We start from the raw sequence: 21,771 nt of genomic DNA on the forward strand, positions 1-21,771 counted from the left end.
CTTATTTAATTTATATGCAGAGTACATCATGCAGAATGCTGGCCTGGACGAAGCACAAGCCAGAATTAAGATTCCTGGGGAAAACTTCAACAGCCTCAGATATGCAGATGACACCACTCTAATGGCAGAAAGTGAGGAGGACTCTTGTTGAGGGGGCAAGAGGAGAGCACAAAAGTAGGCTTGAAACTCAACATTGATTATGGCATCCGGCCCCATCACATCTTGGCAAATAGAAGGGGAAGACATGGAAGTAGTGACAGACTTCACATTTCTGGGATTTATGATCACTGCAGATGGTGACTGTAGCCATGAAATTAAAAGACATTTGCTCCTTGGGAGGACAGCTGTGGCAAACCTGGTATAATAAAAAGCAGAGACATCACCCTGCCAACAAAAGTCTGTATAGTCAAAGCGATGGTACTCCCAGCAGTAATGTATGGCTGTGAGAGCTGGACCATAAGGAAGGCTGAGCGCAGAAGAATAGATGCTTTTGAGATGTGGTGCTGGAGAAGAATCTTGAGAGTCCCTTGGCCTGCCAGAAGATCAAATCAGTCAGTCCTAAGGGAAATCAACCCTGACTGTTCCCTGGAAGGGCAGATGATGAAGATGAAGCTCAAATACTTTGGCTACCAAATGAGAAGGGAGCACTCACTGGAGAAGATCCTGATGCTGGGAAAGACAGAAGGCAAAAAAAGAAGGGGATGGCAAAAGATGAGATGGCTGAGCAGTGTTACTGATGTAACAAACATGAATTTGAGCAGACTTCGGACAATGGTGGAAGACAGGAGGGCCTAACGTGACTTTGTCCATGGGGTCGCAAAGAGTCGGACTCGACTGTGCGACTGAACAACAAAATCTTGCAATCTTTAAGAAGCCCCGAGCCTCCTATTTGTTTTCTCAGCCAGTGAACAAACGAAAGCGGAGATATTTAAAGAGCAAACGCTGCCTACCATCCGCAGCACTCGATTCCAGGCCCCGCCCCTGTCCCTCCAGTCTTCTCATCACTGCGCAGCTCCAGCCGGGTGAAGCGTAGCGGACAGAAGGAGCCAGCAAAACCGCGGCTAATATCATCGCGAGAACTGGCCGAGCTATCCGCGCGATTTCATCTTGAAAGCAAAACAACTTCTCGGCTCGAAAACCCGAACAGGTAGGAGCATGTTATTGTCGCGAGAGTTTATTGGGGCATTCACGCTGTAAGAGCCGGCTGGGTTCCCAGTTCTGGAGCCGACAGAAGCGGTGGCTGCTGGCGACGGGCCTATGTGCGCGCGTGAGTTACGCGGGGATGAGGCCCCATCCTCAAATCGAAATTACCCACGTAAGTAGTGGAAGCGCCGGCTTTAGTTTTTATTTCGTATTTGACGCTATTCAATGCAGTCTGGTTTCTAAATGGCTGTGAATCGGCAGCTTTTTATTACAGTGTTCTCCGAAGCAGACTTACACTAGTGTAAGTACGTTGAAATCAAAGGTTTAGGAAGGGTCACTATTTAGGATTGCAGCGTGAAACTTCTTACACAAGAGGCACGTTGCTGTTTAAAATATCATTTTTCAGCTTCCAAAGCTGCATTAGATATAGCATCTGCTTAGGTAAAAATTCCTTCTGGACCAGGTTGCTTGTCACTAGTGAAAGCAAAAAGTAGGCATGTGTCACTGTAAAGGCCAGCAGTTGTAGTAGTGACAAGTGTCCTCAAATCACACCCCATTTATGGCAAGAAAGGCATAAGGCAAGAAATATTCAGAGGTGGCTTGCCATTGCATGCCTCTGCATAGTGTCCCTGGGCTTCCTTGGTGGTTTTTCATCCAAATAGTAACCAAGGACAACTGAGCTTTGAGGTCAGCAGGAGCTCACAGGAGCACAGCTCCTGAACCTTTCTGAGAATTCCACCTCCTCCTTCCTACCTTGTTCATTGAATAGTAGGTGCAGCTGCATAATAATTTATAGTTATAGATGAGCTCCACCATCTATTTTTCTACAAAACGACCCCTGAGTATTTGAATGGGAGATCTCCAAGGAATGCCAGGTTGTGAAGCTGAGGCAAGCAGTGGCAAACCACCTTTGAACTCTGGCCTTGAAAACCCTACAGCATTGAAACCCTACAGCTGTGAAAAAAAACTTTGATTGTATCAGGTCCTTTGCCTCGTCATTGCTGAAGGTTATATGTATTTATGAACATACAAAATCGTTCCCTAGTTCCACATCTTCCTACTCCTTTACTGGGTTCCATATAATTATTAGTGTGAGTTGGAAAGAATGTTTCCTTTTTAAATTAGGAATATTAGAATATAATATGTTTTCCTGTGCTATCATGTAGCCAGTTAAGCCATGTAGAATAGTAATGCCATTATTGTTAAATGGCATTAGGTGATCTTGAGTGTTTATCATCTCAATACATCTCATTTACTGTTTCTACAGAATATAAGGGAGGTTATATACATTCACTTAATGGGTTTCACTGTATGTGAATCCTCAATGTCCATCCAGATCTTCTGATTGTACTGTCCTTTATTACTTCTGAAATTCTTCAAGAACAGGACTCCTAAGTCGCATTCATATTTTTGAGGCGCTCTTGAAATCTACTGTGTTACATCCATCTCCAGACTATAATGGTGTTCAATAGCAGTCTTCAGCAGTGATCTGTAATGAGGAAACTGCAACCTTTTAAAATAGGTTACAAGATCCATATATGTCTCATCCTTGTAACTTTATGAGAGGAGCATTGTAGTCCTATGGAGCTGGCTTTAATGAATTTAGAATCTCTAAATTAAGCTAGTGTACCATATGGTGGCCCACAGCATAAGGGGGTATATCAAAAGTGTTTGTTATACCAGAGAACTTTTTTATTGCTTTTCAGGTGCAATTATAAGATTCTGATTTTGATCTGTGCACTGTAGTTCTTGAACATTTTATGTCTGAAACACAGCCTCTTCCTCTATATGCCATAATTATTTTAAGGTTATTGTACTTCTCTTGGCATTGTAACTCACAGAGGGGAGTATGGGTCTTATCTTGGAAAATGGAGGTACCTCTTCCCCTAGAAAAGCCCTTCTGCAAAAACTAGCTGTGAGGCAAATTTATCTTCCCCACCATTTTCTCAAAGATTAATGTGAATGCTAATGGGTTTGTATTGCCCTGCAGGTGTTGTTAATTGAGTTTTTTGGCCTACAGCTTTCTTATCTTCAAGGCCAAAGGGGGAAGCCAGTTAATTAATTTTTCATAGGAACCTGTGATGGGAGGGGAGAGGCTGGCAGAGGTGATATAAACTTATAGAGGATTCTTTGGAGAGACCTGATTGGATGCTACCATCACCTGACTGAATGGACCAGTAATTATAATTTGAACTGTGGCCCAAAAAAACCACCCAGCTAGCAGAGATTGTTATGAAGTATGGGCTTGAGACTATGCCCTGCAATTGCTAGAAACATAGACAATGCTATTTGAGGCCTCGTTAATGAAATTAAGGTTGGTGTCACCTGACTCAGCTCTTAATTGCATTAGGTAATTGAAGCTATCTTTCTTGTTTTTTGTTCTGTGTAATTTTAAGTAATGTGTTGGCAGTAATTATTTTTCCATTTATAACACTTTTGAATAAACATAATATTATTTTATAGCACTTGTCTCATTCTTGGGCACACCTGCCCTGGGAACCCAAGGGCTCAGAACTTGTGTTTCCTTGACACTAGCAATGCAGACTGAATAGTTCATGCTGATCCCTCTCCAGTGATGAACTTGTATAGATTACTTCACAAAGGGTGATTTTCATGGACAAATACTATTACTTTGCTTATGAATTCCATCAGTGGTTATGGACATCCATTTGTCCCAGGTGGGTGGTTTGTTTAAAACATTTATTTGTCACCTTCCTACCTTGTGGAACTCAAAGTGGCTTACAATGTCAATAAAACAACAATTATGAAAACACATAAGTTAAAATATCATTACTGCCAATAAACAAACATTAAATTAGTCAAATACACTGGGGCACAGTGAGTAGACAGTGATATGCACCATGTACTTGTGTTTTGTATATGGAATTTATTTACATGTTAGAAAAGCCCTATATGGGTCAGTGGGATATAGTCATAATTACGGTAGTTCTTGCTAGTGAGACAACCTATCATTTGCAAGAATTGGGGCACTAAAGTGTTGTTGGATATGGTCCTTCATTCAACTGCTTGTATAGGTCATGAATAGTTATTTCAACTGTATAAAGCCCTAGAAAGATAAGCTTCTGAGAATGAGTTGTATATCATAAGGTTTGTTAATGCGCTGTCTCCTTGATGCATTTTCATATGTTCATGTTTTTGATATGTGCTTGTTTTTTTATTTTCTTTTAAGATTTTCCTTTCCTGGTGGATCTCCATGTCACTAGTTGTATTTTAATATATTTTAATATAGTGTAAACATTGTGTAAGTATTGTTTTGTGTGAGCAGTTATGTTATTTATGATGTTAATTATTTTCTGTTACCCATTATCTTTATTCATGTACACACATGGGCATAAAGGGATGAGCAATCCAGTTTTGTGAACCAAACCTGGGCCTCACATCATAAAGAGTGTGTTTGCACACACTAAATAATGTGCTTTGCAACTGGATTTTTACTGTGTAAGAGTAGCAAAATCTACTTACAAACAGTCGCCATGTGAAAGCACCCATAGTTTAACTGCCTCAGTGCTGCTACTGGTATGGCACTACTTGTACAGCAGTTCACTGATTGCATAGAAAGGTCTTGATGCTAGTAAGACCTAATCCAGTTGCAACATTGGAATATTGGAATATTAGGTGGCATTGGCACTGCAGCACTTAGTGACAGAAAGGAACTTTCTTGGCTCTTACATGGATACGGTTTGTTACTTGTGAGCAATCCTGAGGGATTCAAAGTAGCTTTGTATATTTGTTTTGATGCAGATAAAAGTAAGGGGATTTGCTTTCTTCATTATTTGGAAATTTACTTTTATAGTATTTGATGTGTTTTTTAAATCAAACTGTTTTTGAGATTATCGTTTTAACTTTGGCCATTATCCTGCAAAATATAGTGAGGTAAATTGTACATCCGTTTGCACACATTGATTTTCCTTTTCCTTTTCCAGTTTTGTAAGTATTGGAGATCCATGCTTAGCTGTAACTAGCAATGTGTGATCCTCTGAAAGGTAGGTGATATATTTATTAACAGTATTGAAGGGAAAGGATGGTGCTGTAATTAGGGATGGGCACAAAGCAGGAAAATGGAGGTTCATCCTGGTTCATGGGGTATGAGGAACCACAAACCTTGCTGTTTAATGAACCAGTTTGTGAGGTTTGTGCATGAGAAAACAGCCTCCTGTGGAGTAGAGCTACCAAACTCTCAGTGAGTCTCCAGGTGACTTTCCTCTTCCTGCCCTCCAAGTTTGGTAAGGATTGGATTTAGGGGGATTGAATTACAGCCCCCCTAAAGCCAGTGCTCCCCAAAAAGATCTCTCTGGGAAAATCACAGCTGCAGGTTCAGAGTGTGTCAAACAGACCTCCTGCAAGCTAGAGGCATCAAACTTGCAGAGGACATCCCCAGGCTGCCCCTCTAGCTATCCTTCAGATTTGTTGAGGATTGGCTGGGGGACAGAGTAGTGGCTTCCCAAAGCAGGTACCCCCAGGAGAGTACTCTTTGGAGAAATCACAACTGCAAGTTCAGGAGTGTATTGAATGGATCCCCTGCAAGCCAGAGGCATCAAACTTGCAGCACACCTCTCCAGGCTACTCCTCTACCTGTCATCCAAGGTTGGTGACTATTGGCTGGAGGAAGCAAGAACTTCCCGCCTCATCAGTGTAAATACTGTTGCTGCAGATTGGCAGTCCTTCTCCTCATGCCTTGGAGGTGGTTGCCTGCCACACTTCCCCTTTTGCCTGGGAGGCAGTCACCTGGTTATGAAGATGGATTCTGGGGATGGCCAACCCTTCTCGTTGGGCTTGGAAGGTGGTTGCCCACTAATCTCCCTTTGGTGACTGGATTTTGGGGGGTGGCCTGCCATACTCTACCTCGCACCTGGAAGGCAGTCACCCAGTTGCAAAGATGAATTCTGGGGGTAGCCAGCCCTTCCCCTTGGACCTCACTTCCTGCCTCATCATCGGTGAGATTGTTGTTGTAGATGTGGAAACTATGGGTGCAGTCAAATGAGCTTGCTTGTCTGGTTGTTGTTGAAGTAGAGGTTTGCATAGGTGGATGTCAGTCTACAAAGTGGATTTTGTGCCATGAGGTAGATTTTGGTTCACGAAGTGAGTGTTGCACTATGAAATAGACATTCGTTCATTGAGGGAGGAATATGGAAGTGCCGATTCTTGGTGGGACACAACTCATGAGGAGGAGGTGTTCACAAATCCCAGAGAGGAATATGGGTCATCAGCCAAGGAACCTGGCAGCTAAGACCCTATGGTTGACTGTAGCAGAAGGGCAGATGGTGGCTCAGAGACCTGAGTCTACCAGACACCCATGGAGGCCCCAAACATTAAACGAAGTGTGTGGAAAGGGGGTGGTGGTTGGAAGCTCCAGTTCTTGGCGGAAGAGACAGATGTGGATGGGGAAAGGCTGGAAGTGCTGATTATTGTGGGGACAGAAATTATGAGGAGGCAGATGTGGATGGGGGACGCTGGAAGTGACAGTTCTTGGGGGGGCAAATTATGAGGAGGCAGATGTGGATGAGGGAAGGCTGGAAGTGACTGTTCTTGAAAGTAATCATGAAGAGATGGATGTGGGGGGGAGGTTAGAAGTGACAATTTTAAACAAAGGCTAGATGGCCACCTAACAGCAATGATGATTCTGTGAACTTAGGCAAATCATGAGAAGGAGGGCAGGATGGGTTGCATCAGTGCTTAGTTCTCATGGCCCTTTCTTACATGCTCAAGGAGATGCTTTTTGCCACTTTGGGATCAGGCAGCAATTTTTCTCCAGGCCAGTTTGGCCAGGGATCCTGGAGGGTTTGGTGTTTTGGGGTTTTTTTTGGCCACTTTTTGGACTTGGAGCAGGTGTCACTGGGTGTGTGTAGGGGGAGGTATTTTAAACAGAAGCATTTTAAACAGAAACTAGATGGACATCTGATAGCAGTGCTGGTTCTATTTGTTAATTTCCTTCATTGTGAAGGGGATTGGACTAGATGACCCTGGCAGTCCCTTCCAGCTCTATGATTCTGTGTTTCTTGGGGGGCTAGAAATCATGAGGACGCAGACAAAGGATGGGGGGAGGCTGGAAGTGCTGAGTCCTGGGGGGAGGGGCAGAAAGGCTTATGAGCAATGTTCCCTCTAAGTTGCGTTAGTGTAACTTAGTTTTTTAGGCTCTGGCTCACACATTTTTGTCTTAGCTCAGGAAAAATGGCCCCAGAGTACAGTAATTTATGCAGTAGCTCACAACTTTAATGCAAGTATCTCATGAAATAGAATATTTGCTCACAAGACTTCACAGCTTAGAGGGAGTATTGCTTATGAGGCATATGGCCGTAGCCAGAATTAATCTCACCAACGGGGTGGGTGAATGAGTGGCACAGTGGCCCTCAAACCAAAAGGTAAACACCACCAAGTCCCAAATGTAGCCATAGGAAAGAGTGGCTGGCAAAACTCGGAATATATCTCCTCAATGGGGTGGGCTAGTGAGTCTCAGAGTGGCCCTTGTGCTGAAAGGAAGATACACCAAGTCCAAAATATGGCCCCATCCACAATCAGAATCCATCTCCCCAATGAGGTGGGCCACTGAGCAGCAGAGCAGCCCATAAGCCAAAAGGAAGTCACACTAGGTCTAAAACTAACCTCCAGAGAGCAGCTGGCAACACCCAGAATCCATTTCCCCAGTGGGATGGACCAGTGAGTGGCAGAGTGGCCCTTGAGCTGAAATGAGACCTCAGTTGGAAGGCAATCCTATATGCACTTTCCTGAGAGTAAGCCCCATTGAATAAGTGAGATTCTGAGTAGGCATTCTTACGATTGCTGTCAGGGCCAGCTCGCCCACTAGGTAAACTAGGCGGTTGCCTAGGACGCCAGGAGGGTGGCGTGCCAAATTGGGCTCCCCCCTCCCAGCGCCCCAGACAAGCGCTTAGTTTGCCTGCTTCCACCGCCCACGCGTGTGTCCGCCACCACCACTGCCGCCACCCACCCCTCCTTTCCCTTCGCCTCCCCGCGCGATCACACCACCATGTCTGGGCCCTACTGGCCACGGTGCAGCGTGCCTGCCTCCTCCTTCGCCTGCATGCCTGCCCACCCCTCCTTTCCCTTCCCATCCCTTCGCCTCCCTCCCCCCTGTGCCTGGGCTCTGCCAGCTGCGGCATGCCTGCCTCCTCCTCCGCTGCTGCCACCCACTCCCTCCTTCCCTTCCTGTCCCATTGCCTCCCCCCCCAGGCTCTGCTGGCTGCAGCATGCCTGCCTCCCTCCTCCTCCGCCCCCACCGCTGCCTCCACCCTCTCCTTCCCTTCCTTTCCTCTCTCATCGCCTCCCCTGGGCCCTGCTGGCCGCAGTGTGTCTGCCTCCTCCGTGCCCGCCGCCGCCACCCACCCCCTCTTTCCCTTCCCGTTGCCTCCCCGGACTCTGCCGACTGTGATCGCATGCAGGGGGGGAGACAGTGGGACAGGACAGAAGGGGAAGGGTAGGAGGGGATGGGCAAGCACTGCGGCCCTGGGGGAGGGCTTGAAGTGCTGGGGGGGCAGCGGGGGGTGCCTGCCTGGGGCACCATGCGCCCTTGGGCCACCTCTGATTGCTGTCATATTAATATGTGGGCATAACATACAAATTGTTTAACAGTGTAATCAGAGGATGTGAAATACATGAAATTTGTGCTGCAGCATTTCTGTGTGAAAGTACAATGTATGCAAAATAAGCAAATGACCATTCAGCACAGCAATAACTGGTAGGAAAGCATATGATTTTTCAGTCTCTTGTACAGTATTTCTCTGTCATGCAGTAAGTTAGGATCTCAGGACTGAATGACTACTTTGTGTTTAGAGAGGAAAGTTCTTAAAGAATCTTGCCAGCTGCATCCGGTTGTGTTGTCCTTTTCTAGGAGGGCAGAAGAATACATGAGAAGAGTTTTACTTTTTAGTATAATGTTCTAAGGAAATGTAACTTGCTACTCTTTGCATTGAGATATTTGTTTAAAATCAGAGGTGATGTCCAGACAGACTGAAGACGAGACATATGCTTTTTTTTTAAAGTTTATTGAAAAAATATTAGGGAAAGGTACGTGGGATGAAAGAAAATAAACAGTGCATATTGTGTTACTAGCTACATCCTTACAACTACATGGCTATTTTCACAATGGAGGTTGTTGCTTTCTTCTTTCCAGCAAGCACAGAGATAGGAAGGACAACTGTTAAGCTTGTATTCAATATCAAAACTTTCTATACAAAAGGTGCTAACTAACCAGTAGTGAGATTACAGATCAAACCATTTCCTTCTTATTATAGACAGTTTCTTTCTTTTTTCTTTTTCTTTTTTAAATACAGTTTATTGATTATAAATTCTACAGTTACATTACATCTTGTACCATACAACCTGTTATTGTATCCTATTTCATAATTCAGTTAAAAAAATAAACTAACTAAACAAATACAGAAAACCACAAAATTATTAAAACAGAGAGCAAAGGTAGATTATTTCATAAATTTATGCAATAATTAATATTCTTACAGTCTAATCATTCCTTTTTCGTATATTTCTCCTCTATTAATCATTTCTTGCACCTTTTAACCCGTTACTTGCTTTCCTCATCTTTAGCTCTGTTTTGTATCCAAACATATAGTTTCTCCCATCTTTGATCAGCCAATTTTTTTTATTTCCCATTAAGTATCGCCGTAAGTATATCTGCATCTTCTTTGTGGTTTCTGTGCTTCACACTCATGGGATAGAGTGCCTGCGCCGATCCCTGAATCAATACCTAAAAAGCCCGGGATTTTTCGCGCTCGGCACCAGTGGGCATGTGCAAGCGTTCCAGTACGCATGCTTGCCGGAGCCAGCGCGAGGATCCCACCAGTTCCTTCTTGACCGCTGTGTTGAAAGGATCTTTCTTTGACTGCTCTGGTCGGTACTTGGTAATCCTTCTTGATTTTCCCTTTCTTGCCCGTTCTTTGTTTTTCCCTAGTTCTTTTTGTAGTTGTAAAAAAAAAAAAGAACTTTGTGTTGGACTTTGCCCCTTGGGGCCATATTTTCCCCCTTCCCTTGTGGGTTCTGGTTGCCTATGGAAAGGCGTTGGGGGTTCTTCAAGCGCTGCATGAAGTGTGGTAGCAAAATCGCACCCCCTGACGGTCACTCCCTCTGCTTGTTGTGCCTGGGCGAGGGACACCGTGTCGACTCATGCCCGCATTGCTCAAGGTTTTCGAGGCAAATGCGGAAAAATCGGGTGGCAAGGCTATCGGCGGCCTTAGTCAAATCAGCTCTTTGTCCACCGAAAATGGCAATGGGCCCATTGGCATCGATGGGGGATGCGACCTAGTCTATGGCTTTGACGTCGGTCGATCCAGCACAGACGGGTATGCCAACTGAGCGGGGTCGATTCACAAAACGACCCTCTGAAGGGTTAGTGGAGCCCACGCTGACTAAGAAACATCAGGACGATTCGGGGAGCTGATCGTCCCTCCTGAAGAAGCATAAATAAAGGATAAGCGGAAGAAGGACAGACTTTCCCTCAGTCTGTCCCCTTCTAAGGATGCTTTGATGGAATTGGTGTTGGCGCAAACTTCCCCACCTTGGAGAATTCTGGTATCTCCCAGTCCCTGAAGCCCATCAGTATCGGAAAGACACAGTTCTCAGCCAATCCATTTTTCGGGATCGGAGCAGGAAATCGACCTAACCCAGCGGACTCATTTGTCCAGGTCAGAGTCGCGTCGTCAGAGCGACAGTGGTTTGGTATCGGAAGTCAAGGCTTCGGCACCGAGTGAACCTTCTGCCTACTACAGGACAGAGAGAGATCAAGTCGAGTGCTGTGATTCCGATGGTTCCTGCCACCTCCTATGTGGGACCAATGTCAGTGGCCTTGCTCATTTGGGCCTTACCCATATCCATTGCCATATCTGTGGTACCCTCCCCATGAGTTACCGGAATGGGACCAACGCTCAGAAGCTTCACACTTCTTGAGGGTTTCGCATAACTCTGCCACTCGTCGTGCACCTTCGGCATCGGTGTCGATTCCTCCTGAGAGACGCAGAGAGCGGTCTGGGGACCTGCAGGCTCATCTGTCGGTATCACTCCAGTCACCCAAACGTGCTTTGACCCCGATGTCATCGGAACACTCTGGAAGAAGAGATTCTTCGACATCAGATTCCGAGGTCGGTACCGATGATCTGGATAAGGCAGCAGAACCTTCTCCAGACTCGCACATAGCTGAGGACCTTCCGATATCCCCTTTGGAGGATCTCAAGTCATACGGGGATCTGGTGAAGCATATAGCACAGTCTCTCTCCCTCTCGGTGGTCCAACCGCAGCCAGTCGTTGATGATACTGTATTTGATATCATGCAGCGAGACACATCGACGGCTGTGGCCCTTCCAGTGACCAAAGTCATTCTGCAGGCAGTGAAGGAGCCTTGGGCTAAGCCGGCATCCACACCAATTTCCTCACGATGCCTGGACCGCATGTATCGTGTCCAGGAGGCTGGTGCTGAGTTTTTGTTTTCTCACCCCAAACCCAATTCAGTGGTGGTTTCTTTGTCCTCGAAGGCGCGCAAGACCCACTCTTCCCCACCTGATAAGGAGGGCAAGATCGACAATGCTGGCAGATGGTTCTATTCAGCGGGAGCTTTGGGAGTAAAAATCTCCAACTACGCTGCATGTATGGCAAGCTAACTGTATTCGGTTTGGGAACAGCTCACACCATTAATGTCATCTATGAGAAGCGGACTTCGCTGAAGAAGCTGCAAAGAGAGGGATTTGCTGTGGCTAAACAACAGCTGGCTACGTCAAAACACATGGTGGATGTCTCTGCCAAGACCCTCACTTCCGCCATCTCCCTGTGCCGTCACTCTTGGTTGCAGTCTAAGGCCACCAACAAATCCAAGGGCTCCCGCCCTCAGAAGCAGGGCCTTTGACTTCTCTGCTGCACACATCACCGCCCCTTCTTCTCACATCCTCCTCCATCACCATCTACCGGCTTGGGAGTTCATCTCCATAGACAAATGGGTCCTCTTCATCATATCAGAAGGTAACAAGATAGACTTTGTTCAGGTTCCGACTCAGTCAGTGATTGTCACCACACCTCCTTCCCCCCCTCTACTAGAGGAGGTGAGCAATCTCTTGCAGAAACAAGCCATAGAACCAGTCCCTGTAGCGGCCAGAACGGGGGGGTTCTATTCTAATTATTTCCTGGTTCCCAAACGGGATGGGGAATTGAGACCAATTATGGACCTTCAAAATCTGAACAAGTTTATTGTGTACCAGAAATTCTGGATGTCTACTCTGCAAACAATCCTTCCCCTCATCAACCAAGGGGACTGGATGGCAACTTTGGATCTGAAGGATGCCTACTTCCATGTCAGCATCCTCCATCTTACAGGCATTTCCTTAGGTTTGCGATAGGCTCCAACCATTTTCAGTTCAAAATCCCATTTTCAGTTCAAAATCCTTCCATTTGGCCTGTGTACTGCACCGCGGGTGTTTACCAAGATGAAGAGTGTTGTAGCCGCACATCTCCGGCTTCAAGGCATAGTCGTTTTTCCGTATATAGATGACTGGCTCCTTGTGGTGGATTCGGAAGAGCGTCTGTCCGACCATATTGCAACCACTCTTTGTCTTCTTCATACCTTAGTTCTACAGGTCAACATGAAAAAGTCCCATCTGATACCATCAAGGTTAGTTCAGTTTATCAGGGCTCTGCTAGACACGAACCTTCATCATGCTTTTCTGCCTCAGCAGAGAGCGATGGACATTATTACTCTCATTCATCTTGTCTATCTCCATTAACAAGCTCAAGTAATTATTTTCATAAATAGTGTTACATTTATTGGTTAAGTGTATCCCCAGGTACTTAACCTTCTTTTCACATTGAAAACCAGCCTTTTCTGTTAACTGTTTCACCATCAAATCTGTCATATTTTTTGTTAACATTTTAGATTTTTGCTTATTTACTTTCAGACCTGCCACTTGGCCGTAATTATTTAAGTCTATTAAAATTTTATCAGTTGATTCCAATGGATTTTGCAAAATCAATATAATATCGTCTGCATATGCTGGTATTTTGTACTCCTCTCCTTTCACTTTAAGTCTTTTAATACCGTTATTGTTCCTGATCATTATGTTAAGGGCCTCAAATGACAAAATAAATAACAAAGGGGATAGGTCTTGTACCTTTTAATAGATTTATCTCCTCTGTGTATTCACCATTCAGTATGATTTTAGCTTTTTGTTTACTATATATGGTCTGTATCATTCTTATAAACTCATCTCCACAATACATTTTTTAAGTTGTTCTAGCACAAAATTCCAGTTTAAGTTATTGAAAGCTTTTTCCGTGTCAAGTAAAACCAGCGCCATCTGCTTGTCTTGATTGGTCTCATAGTATTCTAAGACATTTAGAATAATTCTCATATTGTTCCTCATTTGTCTTTTAGGGAGAAATCCCAATTGGTCTTGGTGTATTACGTCTATCAGGATCTTTTTTAGTCTAGTTGCTAAGATGGTTGCATAAATTTTATAATCTACATTGAGGAGGGATATGGGCCTGTAATTCTTAACTTCTTCCAAGTCCGTATTCTCAGCCGCCCTGAGCCTGCTTCGGCAGGGAGGGCGGGGTATAAATAAAAATTTATTATTATTATTATCTTTAGGAATAAGAACTATATTCGCATGCTGCCATGTCTCTGGTAGGTCCGCTTTTGTCCAAATATGTTCTATCAAATGTTTGAATGGGAGTGACAGACATTCTTTAAAAGCAATATAATATTCAGCAGGAAGGCTGCCGATTTATTCTTTTTTTGTTTATTCCATGTTTCCTCAATTTCCTGCATCGTTATTGGACTGTTTAGCAGTTTTTTCTGATCATCTTTTAATGTTGGTAGACCCCTAGTTCACAAATATTCTTTTTGTTTAGTCTCATCAGTTTCAGTTCTGCTATATAACTGTGTATGGTATTCTTTAACAATTTGTTTAATGTCTTTTGAAAGATATTTCTGCTTCCCTTCCTTATCTTTAAGAATGTTTATCAGCCTTTTTTCCTTCTCCTTCCGAATTTTATACGCTAACCACCTTCCCGGTTTATTTGCCTTTTCAAAAAAATGTCTTGCAAATCTCATTTTCTTCTCCATTTCATCCAAATATATCACGTGTATTTTATGTTGTAACATCCTTATTTCATTTTTGATCTCTTCCATGTTAGGCTTCTCCTTTAATTGTTTTTCTCTATGATTCAACATATTTGTCAGTTCTTTCATTTTCTTGCTTTTTTCCAGGTTTTGGATGGCATTATGTTTTATGACCAGGCCTCTATAAAAAGCTTAACTTGCTTCCCAAACTATTTTTGGGGACATTCCATTTTGGCTATTAATTTCAAAAAACCATTTCATTTCTTGCTCGGCATATTCCACAAACTGCTTATTCCCTGTTAACCTAGGGTTCATCTTCCATCCATATTCCTTTCTTCTTCCTTTCAATCCTAACATTATTGGATTATGATCCGCGAACGTGTTGGGTAATATCTCAATTTCTTCCAAGCTTCTCATTAATCCCGCTGACATCCAACACATGTCAATACGTGACCATGAGCAGTATCTATGTGAAAAAGTATAGTCTTTTGTTAGAGAATTACACGTTCACCATGCATCGACTCATGCATATTCTTCTGCCATCTTAAAAAAACTTTCTGCCAACATATTGCCCCCTTTCGATTTACATTTCAATTTTTTTGTAAGTTTCCTGTCCTCTTCTGTACTTGTCACTGCATTATAGTCCCCTGATATGACCGATATTGTCATATTCATACCCTAATAGTATTTGGTGCAAATCTTGGAAAAAGGCCTCTTATTTTTCATTTGGTGCGTATATGGTTACTAATAAAAACTTCTGGTTCTCTCTAACTACTTCAATACTTTGGAATTTGGCCTCTTCCAAAAAAACCCAAAGGTTTTGCTTTAATGTTTCCTTTGACATATGTTATCAAACCTCTTTTCTTTTTTTCAGCCTCTGATGTAATAAAGGCTTTCCCTAATTTTTTATCTTCTAAAAGGTGCTGGTCTTTCTGTTTCTTATGTGTCTCTTGGAGACAAATAATATCTGATTTTAGTCTTCTCAGTTGCGTCTGCACTTTCCTCCTCTTCTGTGGAGAATTTAAGCCATTGATGTTTATTGTTACATTTTTCAGTTGATTAAGCATTCTTTAATACTGTGCTCCTCTAGACTCTGACCGTTGGTTTTTCTTTTTCTTCTGTAGTCTGGTTTCTATTTGATTCGTTTCTCCTCTAAGATCCTCCTCTCCCTCTTCCTGGTCTGATTAAGACAAAACATCAGATGTTTTCTTCGGATATCCTTTATCTTCTTGTCCAGGAGGTTCTTTTGAGTTCTTATATTTTTTCAACTTAACCCAGTTTTTTGCTTAGTTTTTTAAAAAGTCTTCTAGTTTCATGATTGAATCAATTTTATATCTTGTATTCTGGAATGTGAAGAGCAGTCCTTCTGGGATAAGCCATTTATACAAAATTGCCTTCTCCTGCAGCATCAGTGCTAAGTTCTTATACTCAACTCTTTTTTGCCTTATCACCCACGGAATTTCTCTCATCGTTTTAATATTTTGCTCTTTAATTTTAATGGGTTGATCTCTAGTCTCTCTCCATACCATCTCTTTGATCCTTTTCCGCATAAACTTAAGGTGAACTTCTCAAGGAAGGGCATTCTTTTTCACATATAGCGAATTTATCCTGTATACAAAATCAATTTCCTTCTCCACCTCCTTCTTTTCCATATTCAGTATTGATGCCAAAGCCTTCCCCAATAAGTCTACTAAATCTTTGTTTTTCCCTTCAGGGATATTTAAAAATCTTAGCATGTAGTCCGCCTTATCCATCTCTACCTTGGCGGCCCTGTTCTCAAGTTCCTGTTGTTGAGACTCTCTTTCCAATACATTGGTCTGTTCGCATTAGTTTGTCTTCAATTGACTTGGTAGTTTTAATCAGGTCAGTAGTATCTTTTTTGTGTCTTTCAAACGGCCTTCTAATTTATTTGCTAATTCTCCTATCTGCTCACTTAAGCTCTTTTGCATTTGATTTAATGCACCCATAAAACTTGCTTGAAACGCCGTAAATGAATCTTGAGACAGTGCCATCCCTACTGTTTTGGGTTGACCTGGAGAAAATTTTGCCCTTATCTGTTGGGTCATCCTTAATATAGTCTCTTTTATTCAGCCTAAATAATCTTGATATACAACCACACTCTGTTTCTTTACAGTAGTCACAATACCTAATTTATTCTTGGATAGCTTCCACCTCTTCCCTCCTAAAACATCTGTCAATCAATTATATGTTCAGTTAATTAATATTACAATGGATCAATCAACAAAAAGTATGAAATCTCTTGATAGTCACTTTATAATTAATTATATATATTTTATGAATGAAATTTTCTCTAATTTTATACTATTATTTAATTATACATTCACTCCTACCTGACTAATACCTTGCTTTAATTCTCCTATTTTTCTTAAGTCAGTCAAGCCCCCACACCCACCCCCGCAACCAAAAGCCCTTTTAAACTATGAAAATTTGTCCTTTTCTCCTCTTCCGTTCCTCTGACTTCTACTGGAATCCTTCTTTCCTTCTTCGTCTCCTTTTTTCCTTTCTTAATGTCCTTAACAAGCTCTAAATCCTATACATTCTTCTTTGGAACTTTCAGACTTCTTACAGTCCCTGTCTTTGTTCTCCCTGCTCCCAAACTGCCCCCCTGGAAAAACCTAATGTCTTCCTGTCAGCAAATACAGTATTTTTCAATGAAGGAGGGAACAATGTTCATCAATGTAGGAATGTAGGAACTGACAAAAAAAACCCCACAAACAAGAGAAAAAAAAAGACCGATGTTCAAACTGCCTGTGCTACTGCCGCTGGTGTTGCTGCCGCTATCACCGCCGTCGCCACTTCCAATGACATCATCACCACCTCTTCTCTTTAAGCGTCCCTCTCCAACCAGACCAGCAACCAACAAAAAAATCAATAAAAAAGGAAAATAAAAACAGCCACATAGAGTATATTTTGGTCCTCTCCTCAGCAACTGACTATATTTTAAAGTCTCTCCACGTTATGTGCAGTAGGCAAAAGAAAGCATTAACAAAGAAGAGAGGGGGAAAAAAACTTTGAGCTTTGCTGCGTCATGTGCACCGCCATTCTCTCAGACATTCCCTCTTCCCTTTCTACTTACGATAGTGTCTCTCAGTGTCTCTCGATGTTTTTCAGCTCCACTTAGCTCCAGTATGATGCTATTCCTTCACTTGCTGCTTTGTCCGCTTTTCTGGGATTTACAGTCTTTATTTATCCATCCTTGTTTTCTATCAATTGGGTTTTCTTACGGTTTTTCCACCAATTGCCTTTCATGTTCCCCTCTGGAACCGGAGGCTAGAGCTATTTTGCCAAATGGCGCCCAATGTTGGCTGGTGCAAAAGTAAGCAGGGAGGGAACCGGGTGTCCTGAAAAACCCCAGCGCCCTTCCCAAGAACCTTCTGCCAACACTGCTCCCTAACTGGAGCTTCGTTGGAACCTAGAGGCCCCCCAAATTCCCTTGGTATGGCCCGTCTCGTCAAGGATTGCTCAAGATGCTGCCACCTCGCTCTGCCGGAACCAGAACATCTTACAGACAGTTTCTAATGGAATATAAAGTTTCACAGGAAGTGGAAGCAATTTGGAACACTCCTCTCCCCCCCCCCCCCAGACATCATGATTCTCAGGTGTTTGAGAGAACTTATCCTGGCCTCTTATCTTTTAAATGACCCTGAACATTCTTGGGAATATTCAGTTCTTGTTAGGCCAGTTTGGGGTTTCAATTTTTGTTTGTTTCTTTTGGTTACTTTACAAAATCATATTTTTCTGCATACTTAGGAAGTATGTACCTGGTCTTTGAGCATTCTGATTTTGCTGCTTTTGTGATTGGTATCAGGGTCACTTTTCTATTAGATTATAATTATGATGATGCATCAGTTTGAACTGCTAAGTGTTCTTTGTAGCTGTTATTTCTTTTACTTTTAACAACATGTTTTAATATTTAATGAAATTGGTTGTGTTATAAAAACCAGCTATTCAGGAATCCATGTTTTGAATATTTGTCTGCAAATATTGAACATGTCCTTTTATTATTTTTCCTGTTTCTTTTTTATATGGCTAATGATCCAAGTATATCATCTCCATCCAGTGTGATCAACATTGTTTAAACTGGGTTGATATTTGTGTAATGAACACAAAAATGGGAAGATGTACTTGTTAAAAGTCCAAGCTGGCTGAATTCTTGGTTTGTTTATTTGTTTATATTTTAATATTCTTGTTCTCAGTGTGCTAGCAGGGGGTGAGAAATGTGGTAATGCTGATGGATTATTATACAAACTTCTTTTCCTATGTGATTTTCAGCAGGCATATGTTTGCTTGTCTTTTAGAACAGTTAAACAAATGGCAATATACTAATTTTTATTCTTATATACTTTTTAATAGAAAGGTGGCATGTTGGTGATAGATGCATAGCTCCTTTTCCTGAAAATGGAAAGCTTTGTGAAGCTACAATAACATCCCTTGAAACAGATGAGAATGGAAGATGTTTTGCTGTTGCTTCTTTTCGAGGATCTCAGGAACAGAAAATATCCATAGTAAAACTCTGTAGAATTAAAACTGCTCCACAAAAGAGCTTCTTGTTTGATGATGAAGATTTGGAGAAGCCTTATTTTCCTGACATAAGGCTTTCCTCACCTGCAGTTGCTTTTGAACTGTCCATAGATGGGGATTATATCCCTTGTACAATTAATAGATACCTACGTGATTATCAAAGGGAAGGTGCCCTCTTTTTGTATGGGCACTATGTTCATAATCGTGGATGTATTCTTGGAGATGACATGGGCCTTGGAAAAACAATACAGGTAACTTCTCTTTTTTGTTTTACTCTAAAGATATTTTGTTTTCTTGAACAATGAATTAACTCAGTTATAGGTTTAAGCGGTGTAACAGGTTTAGATTTTAAACTGCTCTTAAGATTTATGTCTGGTTCATCTTGTAGTTTTCATATTTTCCAGTGCATTTATGATGATATACTATAGCTGTAATTTAGGCATTTTCATGTCAGATTGAACCAGTGCAAATCTTCAAATTATGGCAATTTGAATAGAAGAGAGAATATACTTTCACTTTGTGAAATAACATTGATATTTGTATAGGGATGCTGGGTTAATTTCCTTATCTTAAGTAAAAAAATTTAGTACAGTTAAAGCATTCTAGTGCTATTTTCAATGTCCAATGTAGTTTACCAAATAGTTTACCAAAATTCCAGAATCACAGCTGAAATTCATTTTTCTTTTATAATTACCGTAATCTATGAAGAATGATTGGATTCTTTCAAGAAATATTCCATTAGCACACCTTCAGCAAGCCCATAAGAGGATCTTAAATTTCTCTAGATTGTGCTTAGATTTTAGTTTTTATGAAAGTAGCATGTAGAAGAAACAGAACAGGAATTGTTACGTGAGTTGTTACGTCAGTCTTTAACATGAGAATGCTTAAGCTTTAAAAAAATGGCTTAGTTTTTTTTTTAAATTGCGAGGCTATATAGCAGGGGTGGCTAAATTTGATTACTGTAAGAGCCATATAGAATACATGTTGGAGAGCTATAAGACATGAGCAAATGCCACACGTACATTTTTATTAAAACTCTTAATATTGGACTCGGTGGCACACTCAGTTGAATTCGGTGGTGCAGCCAATGGCTTCCCTCCCCTGCATACTCACTTTTCTCCCTCAGCTGTTGTGCTCTCTTTCTCCGCTCTAGGTCTCTGGTGACAGCTGTGGTGAAGGAGACCTTGCAAGTCTTCCTATTTTCCCTTTCTTGCCCCCCTTAACACATGGAAGAAATAGTTGTCTACATATGGGTCAGTGCTCAGAACCTGACTGAGGTCCCAATTCTACATGTGCTTACTTGAGAGTAAGCCTGCGTTAAATTTTTCCTTGACCCCTGGGAGCTGCACAATATGTGTGAAAGACCCTCATGTGACTCCCGAGCTGCAGTTTGGCTACCCCTGCTATGTAGCAGACATTCTAATCCTACAGTGTTTATAAATCTCAGGATCTGGGGGTGCTGAAGAAGATTTCTTGGATCCTTTCCTTTTTCATCTTGCATTTTAAAATATATATATATATTTCCCCCAGTTTCTTTTCTTTCTTTAATAATGGCTAGAAATTTAGGATTGGATTCTTTAGATGAGGTTCACTAGTGGTAGGCTTCTTGCCCTGCTGCAGGCAAATGCCACCACTGGTGGAATGGATTTGTAGGATTAAACCCTTGGAATCCTCATTTCTTAATTTATTTTTTAAAAAGTTTTTTTAAAAAAAGATGTTGAAAGCAATGCTACCATGCTAGTCCTTTTTATTATTGAATAATACTATCATTCTGACTTTTCTGTCCTGTCCCTACCTTCTGGAAGAAGGTATGAGAGACAGTCCTCCTACCCCTAGGAGACAATTGTGAGATTAATGTGAGGTTCTTTAGTTCCCCAGAGTAATCACAAACTGCGAGGTATCCAAAAAGACTATTGTGTGTACACAGTCAGTACTTCCTTTAAAAACAAGGATATTTTCCATTTGCCCTTTTATATTGCCTATTGGAAAATTTTATTGCACTGTTTCCCAGACATGGGTATATAGCACACATTGCAAAATGACAGTCTGTGAGGAAAGATAGGCGTGTAAAAATGCTTTCTTGTCAGCATGGGGAAGGATATCTATAGCATTATTTTCTCAGAATGGCAATTATTTTACTCTGTGGATAAAATAGCATTCAAATTCTGTAAGAAGTCAAGGAATTAAAATTCAGGTTGGATAATTTATTCAGATTAATTACCTTCCAAATTGGTACTCTCTCTCTTTTTTTTTTTAAAAGTATGTATTTGTGGTTTGCTATCTATTTCTTTGTCAGTATATTTGCTAATAGCTGAAGCTTATAATGAGAAAAACAGATTGCTGTTACGAACCATCTTTTTTTTGAACAGCTGAACCATGAGCCATATGCAAATGTTTACTCCAACAATTTATTTTTAAATTAAATGTTTTCCTAGCCTAGCTATTGGGACTGTGTGATAAGCATCTGGTTTAAGGCAGGCTATTTTATTAACTTGATTAAAGCAGTATTGGTTTTTAATGCTGGAATAAACCCAGGACAGAACTGCATGTAGTTAAATTAGCGCATTAAAAACCATTCCTGGGAACTGCCTGCTGTTGGTGGGCTTCTGTACCTGCAAGGATCCCCTTTCATAGTTTGTTGGCAAGAATGTCTGTCTGCTCATGTGGTTCCTGTTTAAAGAAAGAAGACTGGAGACCACGTCCATTTCTATACATTATAACTTTCTTAGAGCAAGTAGTGCTATTGTTGTGTGTGGGTTTTTTAGGCACTTGAGCAGAAACTTAAAACAAAAAAATACTATTCTGTTGTGATTTTTAAAAAAAGTTCTAGCTGTCTGGATGCTAAAGAACTGTGTACCACTACATAAAAGCAGCACATATAAAATATGCTCCATTTTCTAATATATATAAATAAAATACACACAAAAAAAGACTGTTTAGTAGCCACGAACAAAAGGTGAAATTGAGGAAGTTATAAAATGTACCCCCAGTGCCTC

The 21,771-nt window shown here is 41.8% G+C and overlaps 1 protein-coding gene across 1 annotated transcript in view; it reads left to right on the forward strand.

Moving 5' to 3' along the window:
* The first annotated feature begins 1,027 nt into the window (after positions 1 to 1,027).
* ERCC6L2 (ERCC excision repair 6 like 2) overlaps positions 1,028 to 21,771 on the forward strand; it is a 97,969-nt gene continuing 77,225 nt past the window's right edge. The window contains exons 1-4 of the mRNA XM_060235457.1: positions 1,028 to 1,147; positions 4,334 to 4,405; positions 5,088 to 5,147; positions 18,608 to 19,026. Coding sequence (XP_060091440.1) covers positions 5,129 to 5,147; positions 18,608 to 19,026 — 438 coding nt within the window. The 5' untranslated portion in view covers positions 1,028 to 1,147; positions 4,334 to 4,405; positions 5,088 to 5,128. The remainder of the gene's footprint in view (positions 1,148 to 4,333; positions 4,406 to 5,087; positions 5,148 to 18,607; positions 19,027 to 21,771) is intronic.

This window comes from Heteronotia binoei, chromosome 4 (assembly GCF_032191835.1).
Source record: "Heteronotia binoei isolate CCM8104 ecotype False Entrance Well chromosome 4, APGP_CSIRO_Hbin_v1, whole genome shotgun sequence".
In the NCBI taxonomy this organism is placed as follows: Eukaryota; Metazoa; Chordata; class Lepidosauria; order Squamata; family Gekkonidae; genus Heteronotia; species Heteronotia binoei.